At 48.4% G+C, this 15202-nt stretch overlaps 1 protein-coding gene across 1 annotated transcript in view; it reads right to left on the bottom strand.

Annotated features, from left to right (window-relative positions):
* LOC123017816 overlaps positions 1-15202 on the bottom strand; it is a 213904-nt gene that overhangs the window by 147743 nt on the left and 50959 nt on the right. Inside the window, exon 5 of the mRNA XM_044419407.1 lies at positions 6800-7038. Coding sequence (XP_044275342.1) covers positions 6800-7038 — 239 coding nt within the window. The remainder of the gene's footprint in view (positions 1-6799; positions 7039-15202) is intronic.

Raw genomic sequence — 15202 nt, 5'->3', positions numbered from 1 at the left:
GCGTTCATGAACAGTTGGCAAAAATAAATGCTAGTTAATGTCAAAACTGAGTGGAACAACACTTGTATATCCCTAATGATAGGGCAGAGACCTGCACCGGACTGGTTTCAGTTACTTAGTTGCTCATAAAATGCCTGAGCATTGAACAACATAAGAGCCATGCAGGATGAGGCCCAGGTCTATCTAATCTAGCATTCTGCCCACACAGTGACAAACCAGCTGCCCACAGGAACCCACAAGAGGAACGCAAGGGCACCAGCACCCTCCCACCCATCTTTCCCAGCAACTGGTGTATGTGGGCATGTTGCCTCTGATATTGGGAGTGGCACAAAGCCACCAGGACTAGCAGCATGGATAGCCTTTTCCTCCATGAATTTATCCAGTTGCTTTTGGAAGCCATCGAACCCTGACGCAAACCCATCACTTACCTTGTGGAGAGGTGCTTTCTCCTAGCCGCCCTGGGTTTCTCACCACTCGGCTTCAAGGGATAAGGCCAGCATGAAGAAGGTCCAGGAACAGGAAAGGAGCCTGAGGGGTCACTGAGCCAGACAGCTTTACATCTGGTTTTCCTCTGATTAGGCCTTGGTGGAAAGAGCCGAGAGGCTGGGAGACTTAATCTGGGAGAGTGAATCTTGTCCCAAGGATGACCGGAAAGGCTTATGGATTCAACCTGTGGAAACCTGGCTGCCTGTAGCCAGGTGGAACCAAGTAGGAGGTGCTTCAGGAGATGCTTGGCCACCCCTGGATGGGCTGTCCCCATTACCAGGATTGGGGATTAAAAATCATGGCCTGGGCAGGAACTTTGGCCTTCTTCTAGGCTGGGACCTGACCAGAGGCACCTCGCTGCCCTTCTTACTGTACTGGACCTTGGTTCATGGAAGATCCATTGTGCATTTTCAGCCGAGGAACTGCACTGAGGAACCTGTACTCTTGGGAACTGGGGTTGGGCTTTGTCTTGGTAATCAATGGTTACGGCTTCCTTTATTCCTCACCCTTCCCTTGTAATCCTCTCACTCCTAGTTTCCTTCTCTTTTTTAAATAAACACTTTTTGCCCTGTTGGCTTGGCTTCTTTGGTTCAAACAGGGATCTGCAGTTGGTGTATCCAAGCTATTCTTCACACCCAGGTTCTCTCTCTCTCTGCTTCCTCCACCCCATGTGTAATTCTGTTCACTCCTAGCATGTGTCTCCTTACTGGCCTTTTTCCCAAGCTAAACAATTCCAGGTGTCACAAGCTTTTCCCCTCTAAAGGTGGTCCAGCCCCTTAATCATTGTCCCGATTTTCATCAAGCTGCCCTGCACAACCTCCAGATCCCTCAGTCAGGCACTGACTCAAACCTCAAATTCCATCAGTTTATACTTAAAGTTGGGATTTTTTGCTCCAATTGCTTTGCTTATATTGAACTGTATTTGCATTTTGATGCCCATCCTCTCACCTTGGAAAGATCCCTTTGGAGTTCCAGACGATCCTTTTCTGATTTCACCATCCAAAACAATTTGATGTCATCAGCAAAATTGGCCACTTCATTGCTCATTCCTTGTAATACATATCCCTGTGGGGACCCCCCCCCCCCCCGTTTATATCCCTCCAATGGGATAAGTCACCATTTATTCTCACGCTTGCTTTTTATTTTTTAACCAGTAACAGAACCTTAGGACTACTAAATTTGCGTTAGAGTCTTTTGTGGGGAACTTTGCTCAAAGCCTTTTCGAAGTCCAAGTAAACCATATCTACCAGCTTACCCTGTCTACATCTTTACCAGCACTCTCAAAAAACTGATAGGTTAGTGAGGCAGGACTTTTGTGGAAGCCGTGCTGATTCTTTTCAGCAGGGCTTGTCCTTCTATTGCTTCTATATAGCATGAAGTGCCTGATCCTGCCTAATACTGGAATCTCAGCAGAGTTGGGCATGGTTCAGATCTGGATGGGAAACTTGAATCCTTCACTGAGCAGAAGATTGGACTACTAATGTAGGGCCTCTTCTAAGCCCCTTCAGCTGTATGACTCTATGATTTAAGTAATTTTCTCTGTAGTAATGCTTTCAACCAATTTGCTTGGTACAGGCATTAGGGAAACTGGCCTGTTATTTTGTGGATCCCCTGATCCCTTCTTAAAAATTGGTGCTATATCGGTCATTCCCCAGTGCTCTGGTACAAAGGCTGATCTTAGGGACATGTTACACATCTTTATAAGGTCAGCCATTTCATATTCAAGTTCCTAAAGAACTCTGAGATAGACAGCATCAGAGCCTAGTAATTTCTTAACTTTCAGTTTGCCATGAAGGCTGATAAATTTATCTTTTGTCACCACTATCTGCCTTAATTCCTCAGACTCCCTTCCTGAACACCTAAGTGCAGGAATACGTAGGTATCTGCCCTGTATCCTCTGCCGTAAAGACTGATGAAAATAATTCATTCAACTTCTCCTAATCTCCCTTTAGTTCTCCTTTAATTCCAGTACCATCCAATGGTCCAGCTGCCTCTCTTGCTGGTTTCCAGCTTTGGATATATTTAAAGAATACTTTATTGTTGACTTTGACATTGTTAGTAATATGTTCCTCAAAATGTTCTTCCCCTGCATCTCCCTTGCATGAGCTTGTGTTCCTTTTTGTTTTCTGCATCTGTGCAACACTGCCACTTTCTAAAGGAAGCCGTTTTCTCATGAGCAGCTTCCTTGACACTGTTCATTAAGCATGGCAGTGACCTCTTGGACATTGCGCCACCTTTCCTAACTGATGGTATACATCCTGCCTGAGCTTTTATTATTGTGGTTTGGAGTAATCGCCAAGCATTTTGAAAGGAGTTATTTCTCTTCGTTCCTTTTCACCTTCTGGCATACCTGTTCCCTCATTTTAGAGAAGTTTTTTCTTTCTTTTGTAGACCAATGTGACTGCATTGGACCCCTTTGGCAATCTCCACTTAAAATGGATCGCACGGTGGTCGCTCTTTCCAATTAGTTCAACAGCATTTACGTTGCCTACGAGGCACAGTATTTTTATATTCTGAGCATTGTTACAGCTCTGCATGGTGCTGGACTCTATGCCTGTCACAGGCTCCATCCCATAATAGTCGCCAGCCCCCCTTCCTGCATTGATACGTTCAGGAAGAACCATTCTAAAATATATACAGAAACTGTGATGAGCAATGAGAAACAGGCTGTGTGTGTTGTTTGCTACCGTACATTTCTTACATGAAATGTGTGTTTCTAAAATATGGCTCGGTGCTCATCAGGAGGGCTGCTGGAACAGTGCCTTGTACACCGGTTTTGCCCCCAGGCTCCAGCCTCTTGACTACCTACGTACTTCTCCCGCCATGAGACCTCCTGGACCACCGAGTGGTCAACCACGGGGCCTCATCAGATGTGTGTGCAGAGGGAGGATCCTTGGAAAGGCCCCCGATGAAGCTCTTCGCAACCAGGCATGTAGATATGAGAGCGGGTGTCGCTTCAGGTTCTGCAAAATGGCAGCACGCGATAGGTGGGGCAGCCACCTACCTGCCTCCACACTGTCTGGGAAGCCTCCCTCTGTCAGCCTCAAATCTGTTTCCTTCTGTTGGGCTGCTGGCTTTCACCGGCCCACTGGCTTCCTGTGTGTGGTTGATCTTCAGCATGGCTCCAAATGAGGCCATCAGGCTGGGAAGGCAGGAAGGAGCCCTCCCCCAAGGCTTTCTCCACTGGCCCATCTAACTCAGCACTGACTTCTACGAGTCGCTTGCTAGAGCTTTGGGCACAAAGCATTTCGCAGTGCTACCTGCACTGGCCCATCCAAGTGGGCGATTTTTCAGCAGGTGGAGGGAACAACAGTGTCCGACTCTGAACAACGGTGAGTCGGCAGTCATTTCTCCAAACCTGGTCACCCCCGAGGGGCTGGTGTCCTTAGGTTACGCTCACCATCTTGAAGGCACTTTGGTCTGGTGTGTGTATAAAGATGCTGCCATGGCAACCAGAATGATGAAAACAATCACTGGGAAAGGTGCAACCTGATTGGTTAGTCACTTTGGCATTTTCGCTCCTGGCAACCAATGAGGCCGTTTAGCCCTCTTTTAGTTCTATGATCTTCTGTTATATTCTGCCTCCGTCAGTTTTAAGGGTTTGTGTCAATATTCTACAGTTGGCTTTTTAAAGCATGTTGTTTTTCTGGTTTGATTTGATGGAGGTCCCACTTATTTGGCTTTCGCCCTACAGCTGGAGTAAAAATGGAGAGAGGAAGGGAGTTAGATCTAGATTTAAAGCAATGTCTGTTTAGCTCTGAGATGTGACATTCTATTTATTTCCGTTAAGCACGTTTATATTCCAGTTTCCAACCCAACATGGCGCTTAAGGCTGCTAACAATATGCTTTGTCATTTTACCAACCTCATTTAACTCTTGTGGGTGTAGTTTTTATACTTTTGTAAACCACTTCAGGATTTATTTCTAATAAGAAGTAGCATACAAATGTAACACTTTTTTTTTTTTTTAATCACCACGGTTTTTTCCACTTTCCATTTCCTCCTTCTAAATTAGGCTGCTAGGATGGAAGACAATTGAAGACTATGAACTTAGTTGTAGTACTACCATCAAATTCCTAGGCTAAGCATATGGTCAGAGGCACCCTTGCCCCTTAAGGTCAAGAATATACCCCTCCCTGCTCCAAGTGACAAGCTTCAGCTTGTGAAGAATTGAGTTCTAGTCAAAAACAAAGTAAATCCCACAAGCCTAATGTCTGCCCACTCCTTTCATAAAGGTTTCCAGTTAAGTTTCTTCTTGATTGAAACATTTAATGTTTCTTATTTACAGGATGTTTTGCAAAGTACCAGATTTTTTTTAAAAATGAAAGTCCCTGCTCTTAGGAGCTTACAGTCTAAATGCTGGCAACTGCAGAAAAAGGCCAAGGGTAGCATCTCAGGACACTTAAAAATGCATGTTTTGTGCGTTTTGGCTCAGTTTTAATTGGGGAGTTTCTTCAGGGGTCATATCAAAATAATCTGCAGAAATCTCAGCTAGATGTACCTCATAAATTTAATAACTGCAATTTATGGGATACGTCTAGCAGCGATCTATACAGGTATTATTTTAATAGGACCCCAACAGTTGAGCTGTTGGGTTCAACATGTGTGGGTTCACACATTGGGTGGGTACATTCAACAAAACAAGCATGGTGGTTTCTTGTCAGGATGGTCTGTCATGTTGTTGAAACCCTGTTGTGGTATTTCAGTATGGTGTGTGTTGGTTTATAGAAACCACAGCAAGTAACAATGGTCTGTTCTGTGGTTTCCATGATTCACCATGGTTTCTCTGGTTGTCCAAACCTGGCATTGTGGTTTCCACAGTCCTGGTATGCAGTTCCCATAAAGTACCCTGGAAAGCTGCTTGAACCATTCCAGCCATCCAGCATGGGATTGTTTCTCAGGTGCCGTGGCTGATGGGATACATACCAACAGCAGAAGGACTGAGCAAGGAGGGTGGAACCCACACTAGTTTAGAAACCACTTCATTGTCTGTCAGGCACATCCAGGCAAGAAACCACACGCCATGGAAACCATGCACAGCTGCTTGTTGTGTGAACCCAGTCACGGACTTTTCCAGCCTCTGGAGATTGCTATCCTCTCACCTAGGGCTTGCAGTGGTTGTGCTCCAGCTGCTTTTAGATGCAAAGGAAATGTGGGGCACATGTGAACACATAAACTCACTTGACCTGCCCAAGACATTTTGCTGCCTGAGATGAAGAACAAGATGGACCCTACCCCCTTCCATTCCACATGCAAAAGCAGGTGGCTGGGCAGGCAAGAAGGGTGGACACAGCCAGGCCTGTGCCCAGGGCCACACGGACAAAGGCCTCCTTGGTTGGCTTCTCCTCTTCACCGTGGCAACCTGCTTGTTCACCCACCTCTCACTCTAGTCTGGATAAACCTGGCGGTAAGGAAGGGCAGTGCCACATGCCATGGAGGCCTTGCTCCCTGACACTCCCCCTGCCATGCAAGAGAGAGGAGAAGCATTTGGTAAGAAGGGAATTTGCTGAGGAAGGGGTCTTGCCCTCGGACCCTGAAGCCGGCACTTTCTTCAGCTCCTGACAAAGGCAGAGCCTCATCCACCGCACCCAAAGGGAGCAGACAAGCACAGCGGTCATGAGGTAGGACACCTGGGCCACAGCTCTTCCCCACCTGCAACCTGCATCCAGCCCCCAGCACCTGCTGCATGCGGCCGCTGCTTCGCTCTGCCCAATGGTAGGGCTCCCCCTGCTGAGTGGGTCCGGGATGAAACGCAGTGGAATCTGTCCCTCTGGCACCGGCAGACTTCCCCTCTCCCTTTCAGCCTGGTCTTGGAAAGGAAGCCAAGCTGAGAGGAAGTCTGCCAATGCTTGGGAATTTCAAGTTGCACAACCAGCAACCTTCTCCCACATCAGCTTCGGCGGCCCAAATAAAGGCAGCTGCACATGGCACGGAAGAGGGGTGCTGCTTGTGCAGTGCGTGGAGTTTCATTCCAGGCACGTGCCGTGTGGATTCTGGGCACACTTGCCAGGAACTTGGATTCAGGGCTGCAACAAAGTGGATGGGAGTCTGGGGAGCCAAGCCCAGGGAATCCGATGGATTCCCACCCCGCAGAACGGATTACTCACACATCCCTACTGCCGAGTCACGTACTTTCACAGTCTCTCTCCAGAGTGGAATTTTGTCCCCACACATGTCACAAAAAGAAGGAGGCACACTGATGCAGCATGATCTCTCTCTCTCTCTCTCTCTCTCTCTCTCTCTCTCTCTCTCTCTCTCACACACACACACACACACACACACACACACACACACACAGAGTTATAAGTTTTTATCTCCTGCATGGGTCCTTTCGTGAATCACAAGCAAAAGTCTTCGGCTGAAGCTCTGGCCACAGTCAGTGCAATGGTAGGGCTTCTCGCCTGTGTGGACCCTCTCATGACGCAAAAGGTTACAGCGGATGCTGAAGCTCTTCCCACACACGGAGCACTCGTAGGGCTTCTCTCCCGTGTGGGTGCGCTTGTGCCTCACGAGGGTGGACTTCCGGCTGAAACTTTTCCCGCAGGTCAGGCAGCTGTAGGGCTTCTCCCCAGTGTGAATTCTCTCATGGACCACGATGTTTGCACGGATGTTGGAGGTGGCCCCGCAGTAGGAGCACTCAAACTTCCTCATTCTCTTCTTCTGGTTCTTGAGGAGGTCTAAACTCTGCTGGAGACTCTTCCCAAAATCAGTGCCGGCACTGCCCGTTCGCTGGAATTTCTCAGTCCTCTCTGGAAAGGTGCTTTCATGGAAGGCATGGTTTCCACCCTCATAGAGGAAGGCCTGCTCTCTTATCTTCCACAGATGGCTGTCCTGGTGCTTTTCCAACCCTTGCTGCCTCCCTGGACTCGCTTCCAGTTCAGGACCTGGGAAAAATTTCCCCTTGGTCCTTTCCAAGGGAACTCCACTGTTGCCCACTAGCTGAGGCTCGGGTCCTTCCTGTGGCAAGGTCTCTTCTTCAGCCTCCAGGACTGGATCATCATCTCCTAGCATCAAACAGAGAATTGTTATCTGCATGCAAGAGACCGGAGTGCCTGTAAACCCTCAAGATGAGCGCCTGATGCAAGAGGAGGTAACCACAAGGAGCGGAGCCTTCTGTGTGGCAGCCCCACGTCTCTGGGACAGGAGCACGGCCAGGCTTGAGAGAGCCCTAGGCAAGGCCTCCGGCTGTGCCGCCCCCCTCTTGCTCTGCTCCATCCCAGCACGGCTGTTCCTCCACATTCCTCACACCCCCCTCAGCCACCACCCAGGTCAGCCTGTTCTCTGCAGGGGCCCAGAGAAAGCACTCAGCAAAGTACTGGAGGAAGCCCGGTATGTGCCGGCTGCCTTCTTTTCTCGCGTGGTTCTAGATGCACTCCGGGGAAATGAAGATGGTGGACCCACCAGGAGTCTCTGACATGACCCAGCTGCCAACTTTTTAAAAGGAGAAGGGGAAGGGATGTTGCAACGACTGGCATCAGTCCCGGTGCGGCCGTGACGGCTACCAGTACGGAGGTGCTTCCCACTGTGCCGCAGACCCCATTGCTGGCTGCCACATCTCCAGCGCTATTGAGGGCCCCCATGGAAGTCCAGCCCAAACAGAACTATGCTTGGAAACGTCCCTCCCGGTCCCTTGTGCCTGATGGCCTTTGGCGAGAGGCTGAAAGCACTACTGCTCCCCTTGGCTATTCCTGCTCTGGGATGTTCCCGGTGCTTTTCCATGTTGTGTGTGTTAAAGTCCGCCACTGCCTGTTGCATGTTTCAAGCCACTGCTCTGACCACTCTCAGCCTGGTCCACTGTGATACTTAGGTAAGGACTGAGGAAGGAAAGAGCCGACCATACGGATGTTGGAAGTTGCTATTCACATCATCTAACAATATTACGACTGTTTATTATTTAAACAGTCCCATAGCCAGAGCAATCTGGGTGGTTTAAAGGTATAGGTTTCCCCTTGACATTATGTCCAGTCATGCCTGACTCTAGGGGGCGATGCTCATCTCCGTTTCCTAGCCGAGGGAGCCAGTGTTTGTCCGCAGACGGTCTCTGTGCTCATGTGGCTGGTATGACTGAACACCGCAGTGCACGGGACGCTGTTACCTGCCCACCGAAGGGGTACCTTTTTATCTACTTGCATCTGCATGCTTTCGAACTGCAAGGTGGGCAGGAGCTGGGACGGAGCAACGGGAACTCACCCCGTTGTGCAGATTCGAACCGGCGACCTTTCGATCTACCAGCCCAGCAGCACAGCAGTTTAAACCACTGCGCCACCTGCAGTCCCCTCTGGGTGGTTTACAGCAGTCCATAAAACAATATAATAAAATGCAATACAAGTATGATAAAACGAGAGAAACATTAAGCTTTTTAAAACAGTTAGAAACTAACAACAAGAAAGAATGACTCTGTAAGAACATCTGGGACGGATATTCAAGCCAGTCTTTAAAGTCTCAGCATAAACGGCTGTCTTAACCTGACACTGAAAAGATGGTGAGTTTGGCGCCAGGCAGACCACCATGGGGAGGTTTTTTCATAGATGGGGGGCCACTACCAAGAAAGCCTTCCCTTTGTTGCCACCCTCTGAGGCTCACCCAGAGTTGGCCCTTGGAGAAAGTCCCCAGAGGTTGAGTTCTGACTGGCTGCAGCTTTCCAGGGTCCCAGGCCAAGAGGGGTCTCGAACCAGGGACCCTCTGCTTGCAAAACAGGCCCTCTGTAACTGAATATGGCCAGGCTCCATGGTGACGAGCCAGTCTGGGGCATGCCATTCAGCACTATGGACTGATCCTATAAAGCCCATAAGCAGGGGAAGATGTCGTGGATTAAGACCCCCACAGACACAGAAGTCACCAGGCTCCCCTGGGAATCGTCACAGGCGAGGTGCAGCCAATAGGCCTGAGGCTTGCTACCGCTTCCTCCGGGTGGCTTGGAGTAGGGGTCCCATCATCCCCAGTTCATCGGCTGCACTGGTCACAGCTAATGGGCACGGCAGTCCAAAAGACCTGGGGGGCCAGTGGGGAAGGCAGGTGCAGAAGACCGGGTGCCAGCCGTGCTTCCGGTGTCCATCTGCAGTCACCAACCCAGCCGCTGCATATGGGTGCTCCTATACGCAAGATGCCTTCCCAGCAACACCAGGGATAGCGGGGGAGAAGAGAAGAGGCGAGCCAAAAGGCAGCTCTCAACTGCTTACCCAGCAAGCTGCCTTCCACAGAGAGCTGCCTCGTCACGCTGTCGCATGATTCTGGCTCAGCTTTGGGGCCATTAATGAAGCACTCCTCCAAGGCACCTGGGACCTGCATGGCATCCGGGGGGGGGGGGGGGGGGGGGGGGGGGGAGAGAGAGAGAGAGAGAGAGAGAAAGAAGCCAATGGCATGTTTTGCTGTCAAAACATTGGGAGATTGAGCACCTTCCTGGGCATCCTATCATTCCTTTTCTCAATTCTGAGATATGAGCCAATAAATAACAAATGCAACCAAAACATAATTACCAATACAGCATCACTCACAACACTTTCCTCACACACAAAATAAATACAGCCAGCAGAAAACACTTGAATAGCAAACTGGCACAGGCCTTATTTCTTTACTTAATTTTTATACCACTCAATTGTCCGAAGGCTCTCTAGTTCTCGCTTGCTCATCATTTTGCCAAATTATAAAGGAACCCAAAACAATGCAACCTGTGCTCATCAGCGAGTTGCTTTTCATTCTCCTCCCAGCACCCCACTTTTTTGTGGGGAAGAAAATTGGCTTTGTTTTATTGCTTGACTTTATGCAGGCAAGTTTTTGTAAAGCAGCCTAGAAATGTGATGAGTGGATATTTGGCTAGGAGCAGAAAGAACAATGCAGCTGCTGTCATTTTTGGAGGAGCCTCCCTCTCACATGTTTGATTTGCAAACATTTCTGCATTATTTATACAACAACCAAAGCTCTCTGGTTGGTTCACAAAAATTAAAACCCTGAAATGCAATGGGATTGGACATACCATAAATCTTTCAAAAGTTTAAAACTCACCAAAAGCCAGCAGCAGCATGAAAATCTAAACACACAATAATGCATTTGAAGGACAAAACTTAAGGACTGAAATATTCAGCAGTGGCTTGACACTTCCCCGGATTGATGCTTGTACCTTTGGCTTGTCCCTCTCCGTCCCTTGGCTCATCAAGAGGAAATCCTCAGCCAGAACCACCGCCTCAGCGCAGGTCTCTGGGCCTCGTTCCTTGACCCAGCCCTGCATCTCCCGGGGCAGGATGGTCAGGAACTGCTCCAGGATCAGCAGCTCCAGGATCTGCTCCTTGGTGTGCTTCTCCGGGGTCAACCACTGACGGCAAAGCTCCTGCAGCCTTCGGCAAATCTCTCGGGGGCCCTCCGCCTCACAGTAGGGGAGAAGCCGGAAGTACTTGCGGCGCGTCTCCGAGCTGACCGTGTCTTCTTCACCCAGCACCTCCACCTTCACAGTCTGGGAGTGGTCCAGGCTCCGCCAGGCCTGCTGGGCCTCCCCAAGGAGGTCCGGCAACACCTGCGTCAGCCACTCTCCTCCGGAGCGGGGCCTGGGATCAGGCACTCCCTTCAGGGCAGACTTGGCATTTCCTTTGGAGGTGGGGCTTGGCAACTGCCGGGGCCTCCACTCTGCTTTGGGAGACTTGACTGTCCTCAGGAATTCCTGCCACTGGAGCTCGCAGCGCTGCTCCAACCCTTCGTCGGGCTCCTCTTTGATTTGTTGCGGAGCTGCCCCGGTCAGAAACTCCTGGATTGCCTCTGCTTGGACAAGGCAAGGATCTCTCCTTCTGCCTTCCAATTTCTCCCCCAAATCTGGTTCTGCCAGATCCTGCTTTTCCATCTTTTTCCCGGGATTGACCTCTGGAATTAAGAAAAAAATCTCCGAGTTCATATTATTTATTTTTCGATTTATATCCTGCCTTTTTCCTGCAAAGGGCTCAAGGCAGCTTACATCATTCTCCTCCTCCATCTTATCCCCACAACAACAACCCTGTGAGGTAGGTGGGGCTGAGAGTCTGTGACTGGCCCAAAGTCACCCAGTTGGCTCCATGGCTGAGCGGGGACTAGAACCCAGATCGTCTGAGTCCCAGTCCCATGCTCTTATCCACTGCACCACACTGGCTCATATAAAGTGCAAAGTGATATAAGTAGAGGAAAAATACTGAGAATGGCAAAGTTGACATGACTATTACATTTGTTGAAATGACTAGCTTTTCTGGGCTAGAGACTGTTAAGCTAGAAGACATCCTTCTCTTAGCCAAATCTGCCCAGGTTTTAATACCTGCCAGGAAGGCTCTTCTCTTGTTCTGGCTGCTGCTAGAGCCACATTCAGGGCCTTCCCGGTGGCTTCCCCAAACTTCCTCCCCAGGGAAGCTAGATCAGCTCTGTAATGTTGTAAAGTGTTATGAGTGTTCTCCTTTAAATGTTGGTAAGTTTCAGTTAAACTTAATTAAATGTTGGGGATAAATGAGTGAGGTGATTGGTGGGTGAGAGTGTGTTGGCAGAGCTTGGAAGTGTGCTAGAGAGAGAAATAGATACTATTGGTCTGTCACTGGTTAACAGGAAGAGCTGTGGTCAGTCAGCAGGTTGCAAAATCCGAAGAGGAAGCCTTCTCTTTGGGATTCCTTTAGGGATCCATAAGGAAAGGGAAGGAAGTAGGATTCTCAGAGGACAGATTAGCCATCAGGGAGAGTTAAAACCCAATATGGTCAAGCATTTTAAGGGTGCGAGAGAAACCTGAGTTCAGAAGGGAAAGACTGAGATAAATAAAATAAGGACTGGTCAAAATATCTTCAGTTGAGAGAGGAGAATCTGTGTGTGAGGAGTGTTTGGGAAGAGAAAGAATGAGGTACCTCAGTCAGAAGTTCTTAATATGCACTGTTTTTTCACTAAGGAAATAAGTTACTGAACTTTTTGAAACCAACACACTTCTTGTACAAATAAAGTTTCATTGTGTTTATTGTTAACTCAGAGTCCTAGGCTGCCTGAATACTAGTGTCTCATCCTCAGGACCACATAGTCCAATGAAGGAGCCTTAATAGTTTGGGCACAGTATTGAGGGAAAAGTTAATTACTGAGATTGGAATTAAATTCCTGATGGCAGCATTGCATACTGAGAGAAAGAAGGGGAGATTTAAGAAAGTTACAGACACTCCATATCCACACAAATTATAGGAGAGCACTCATGACAAACTCCTGCTCTCTTTTCCTTCTGTTTGCAAAGAGTTTCCCAGCTGATGCTTCTTCTTCTTCTTCTTCTTTTTTTTTTTTTTGGCTTTACTATGTTGGCTTTCTGTTGGTTTTATGGTGTTTTTTAATTGGGATTTCAGTGAATACAGGTCATGTGGGAATAAAGACACTGGTATTGATCAGTATTGCATCCTCAACCATTCTGAGCACCATTTTTGATGCAAAGGCAGGTGGAAAACACACCGACTGCTTCTACTATTGGAGGAAACCTACAGCCAACAGGATTAGTGGCCCTTGCTAACTTTCTCCTCCAGGAATTTGGTTTTCCACCATTTAAATGGCAGCATCACTACAACTCGTGGAACTGGTGGCTTTTAAAAAATTCTTTTGAGTAGTTCCCCTGAAATGAGAAAGCTTCAGCTATAAATATACTAAATAAATGGGTGCTCTCTATAGGCTAAAATAAAGCCAAACATGCCCGACTGATTTGGCCACAGATTACTTCCCTGTCTATAACTGTTTCCTACTTCCCTTCCTTCGGTTGTTTTCCTTGTATCACATTCTAGATTGTAAATTCTTTGGGGCAGGGACCTTTCCTCTTATACTGTAAAAAGTGCCAAGTGTACAGAGTGTGCTATATACTGGGATATATCAGTGTGATGATGATGATGATGATGATGATGATGATGATGATGATGGAGAGGAGGATCAATAAATGCCACTATATAAACCCAACCAGGAGTGGTCAAGTCCTCCTCAGCCAGGTTTCTCACTGGGTGACCCTGAGCCATTCACCAACTCTCCACCCAGGCTCTCTCACTTGTTACAGATCGGAGGGGTGGGGATAACCTTTCTTAGCAGTGGACTCCTTTACAACGGTTCCTTACAGCCAAAAATATTGCTGCCACCTGTCCCCATATCCTGACACTTGCTAGGTGGACTCCTCAGCGACTTGACAGATTCTCGGCCCTACTGGCAGAGATCTGTCCTTTCGGCCCAAGCCTAAATGACAATAAGCAGAGAGCTATTAAAAACAATGCAACAAGCTAGTCATTTTGGGGGTGTTGCAATTCATTGAAAAAATTAAATAAATAAAAATAAAACATTCTTCCCAAGCCTTTTCTAAGAATGACGATCCATAGCTCAACAGGAGAGAAGATGCTCGGTATGCCCAGATTCAACTCTGTTGGCATTTCCAGTTAAAATCCTAACCGGAAAGGCACTTCTCTTGCGGTGATGCTACCTGGCTGGGCCTTTGGAGCCGACATGCAGGGCCCCACTGAGCAGAGGGGAAGCCCAACCGCGGGTAAAAACAGATAGATACACACAACCGATAAATGCAGATCCAGAAAACCACTAGAGTGCATCATTTCATTGAAGAGCTGGATGCCAGAGTAGTTCAGTTTTTCCCAGACCTAGTGCCCTCATCCTATTGCAGGACTGGCTGGGGCATGCTGGGAGTTGAAGTCCAAGAATAGATTAGGCTATATGAATTGATCTGACTCACGGTAAGTTACACGTTATTAAGTAACTCGCCCAGGAGTACCAGTGGTTGGCCATTAAAGTGCTGAAGAGGGACTGCCACACGGTCTGAGGCAAACCCTATTCCTGATCAGGGGTGATGGAGGAAGACTTCGGTGCATATCCTGCCTCTCTTTCCCCTGGATCCAGCTCCGGCTTTCAACTCACCTGCTCCTTGCAGGTTTTGCATCGCTGCTCCCGGGACGTTACTGGCAGCCCTTCGGTTGCACCAAAAACAGGCAATGCAAAGACACACATGCACCCACAGAAAGGGGAAGTTTTCTAACCAGGAAGGAAATTCGGGCAAGACAGGAAGATCTTTTCATAGTTCTCTGAGCAGGAAGGGGGCTGCCCTTTAAAACAAAATACCCATCAAAAATTAGCTCCTTTCTCTCCCAATGCTGCTCCTCTCTAGGCAATGAAGCTCGCTGCATTTAACCCCATAAGTGTCTCTGCAGAAAGAGCCGCTGGCTCTTGCTTATAAGGCCACAGGAATGGGGTGGGGGGAGGGGAGCCCCTAAAATACCATGCCCAGGCCAGCTTCCAGAAATGAAGAATATACAAGCTGTGCATGGCAGAGAAGGTATGTTTATCCAGTAGCAATGTCAGCCCCATTGCCTTGAATGATGCTTACTCCCTTGTAAATGAAGATGTTACTAGTATCCTCTACAGTGCCTCAAATGTCAACTTCTTGGCCAGCTTCCAGAAATTAAGGTTCTAAAAAGATAGGGGGCATTTTATCCTCTTAGTAACATATAAAGCACCTGAAGAGTCAGGCAGGTCTGTGAAGGACAGGGCATTTCAGAGGGGTTTCGTTCATAGGGTCCCAAGAACAACATGAAGCACCTACAATTTTCTAGGAACTGTGCAGATATCCAGCGCCAAGTCCAGGTTTTGGAAGCCCTTGGGCAGAATACCCTCCATGGGCCCCAGCCTCAGAGGGGACACCTTCTCTTTGCCACTGTCACCAGCTGCTCTTGCATGTCACCCCTCTTCCCAGAAAGCTCACAGAAGAACAC

The sequence above is a fragment of the Varanus komodoensis genome, unplaced genomic scaffold, assembly GCF_004798865.1.
Source record: "Varanus komodoensis strain SLA01 unplaced genomic scaffold, ASM479886v1 scaffold102, whole genome shotgun sequence".
Classification (NCBI taxonomy): Eukaryota; Metazoa; Chordata; class Lepidosauria; order Squamata; family Varanidae; genus Varanus; species Varanus komodoensis.
Note: the sequence above shows the minus strand (reverse complement) of the source record. Positions and strands in the feature narration are given on the sequence as shown.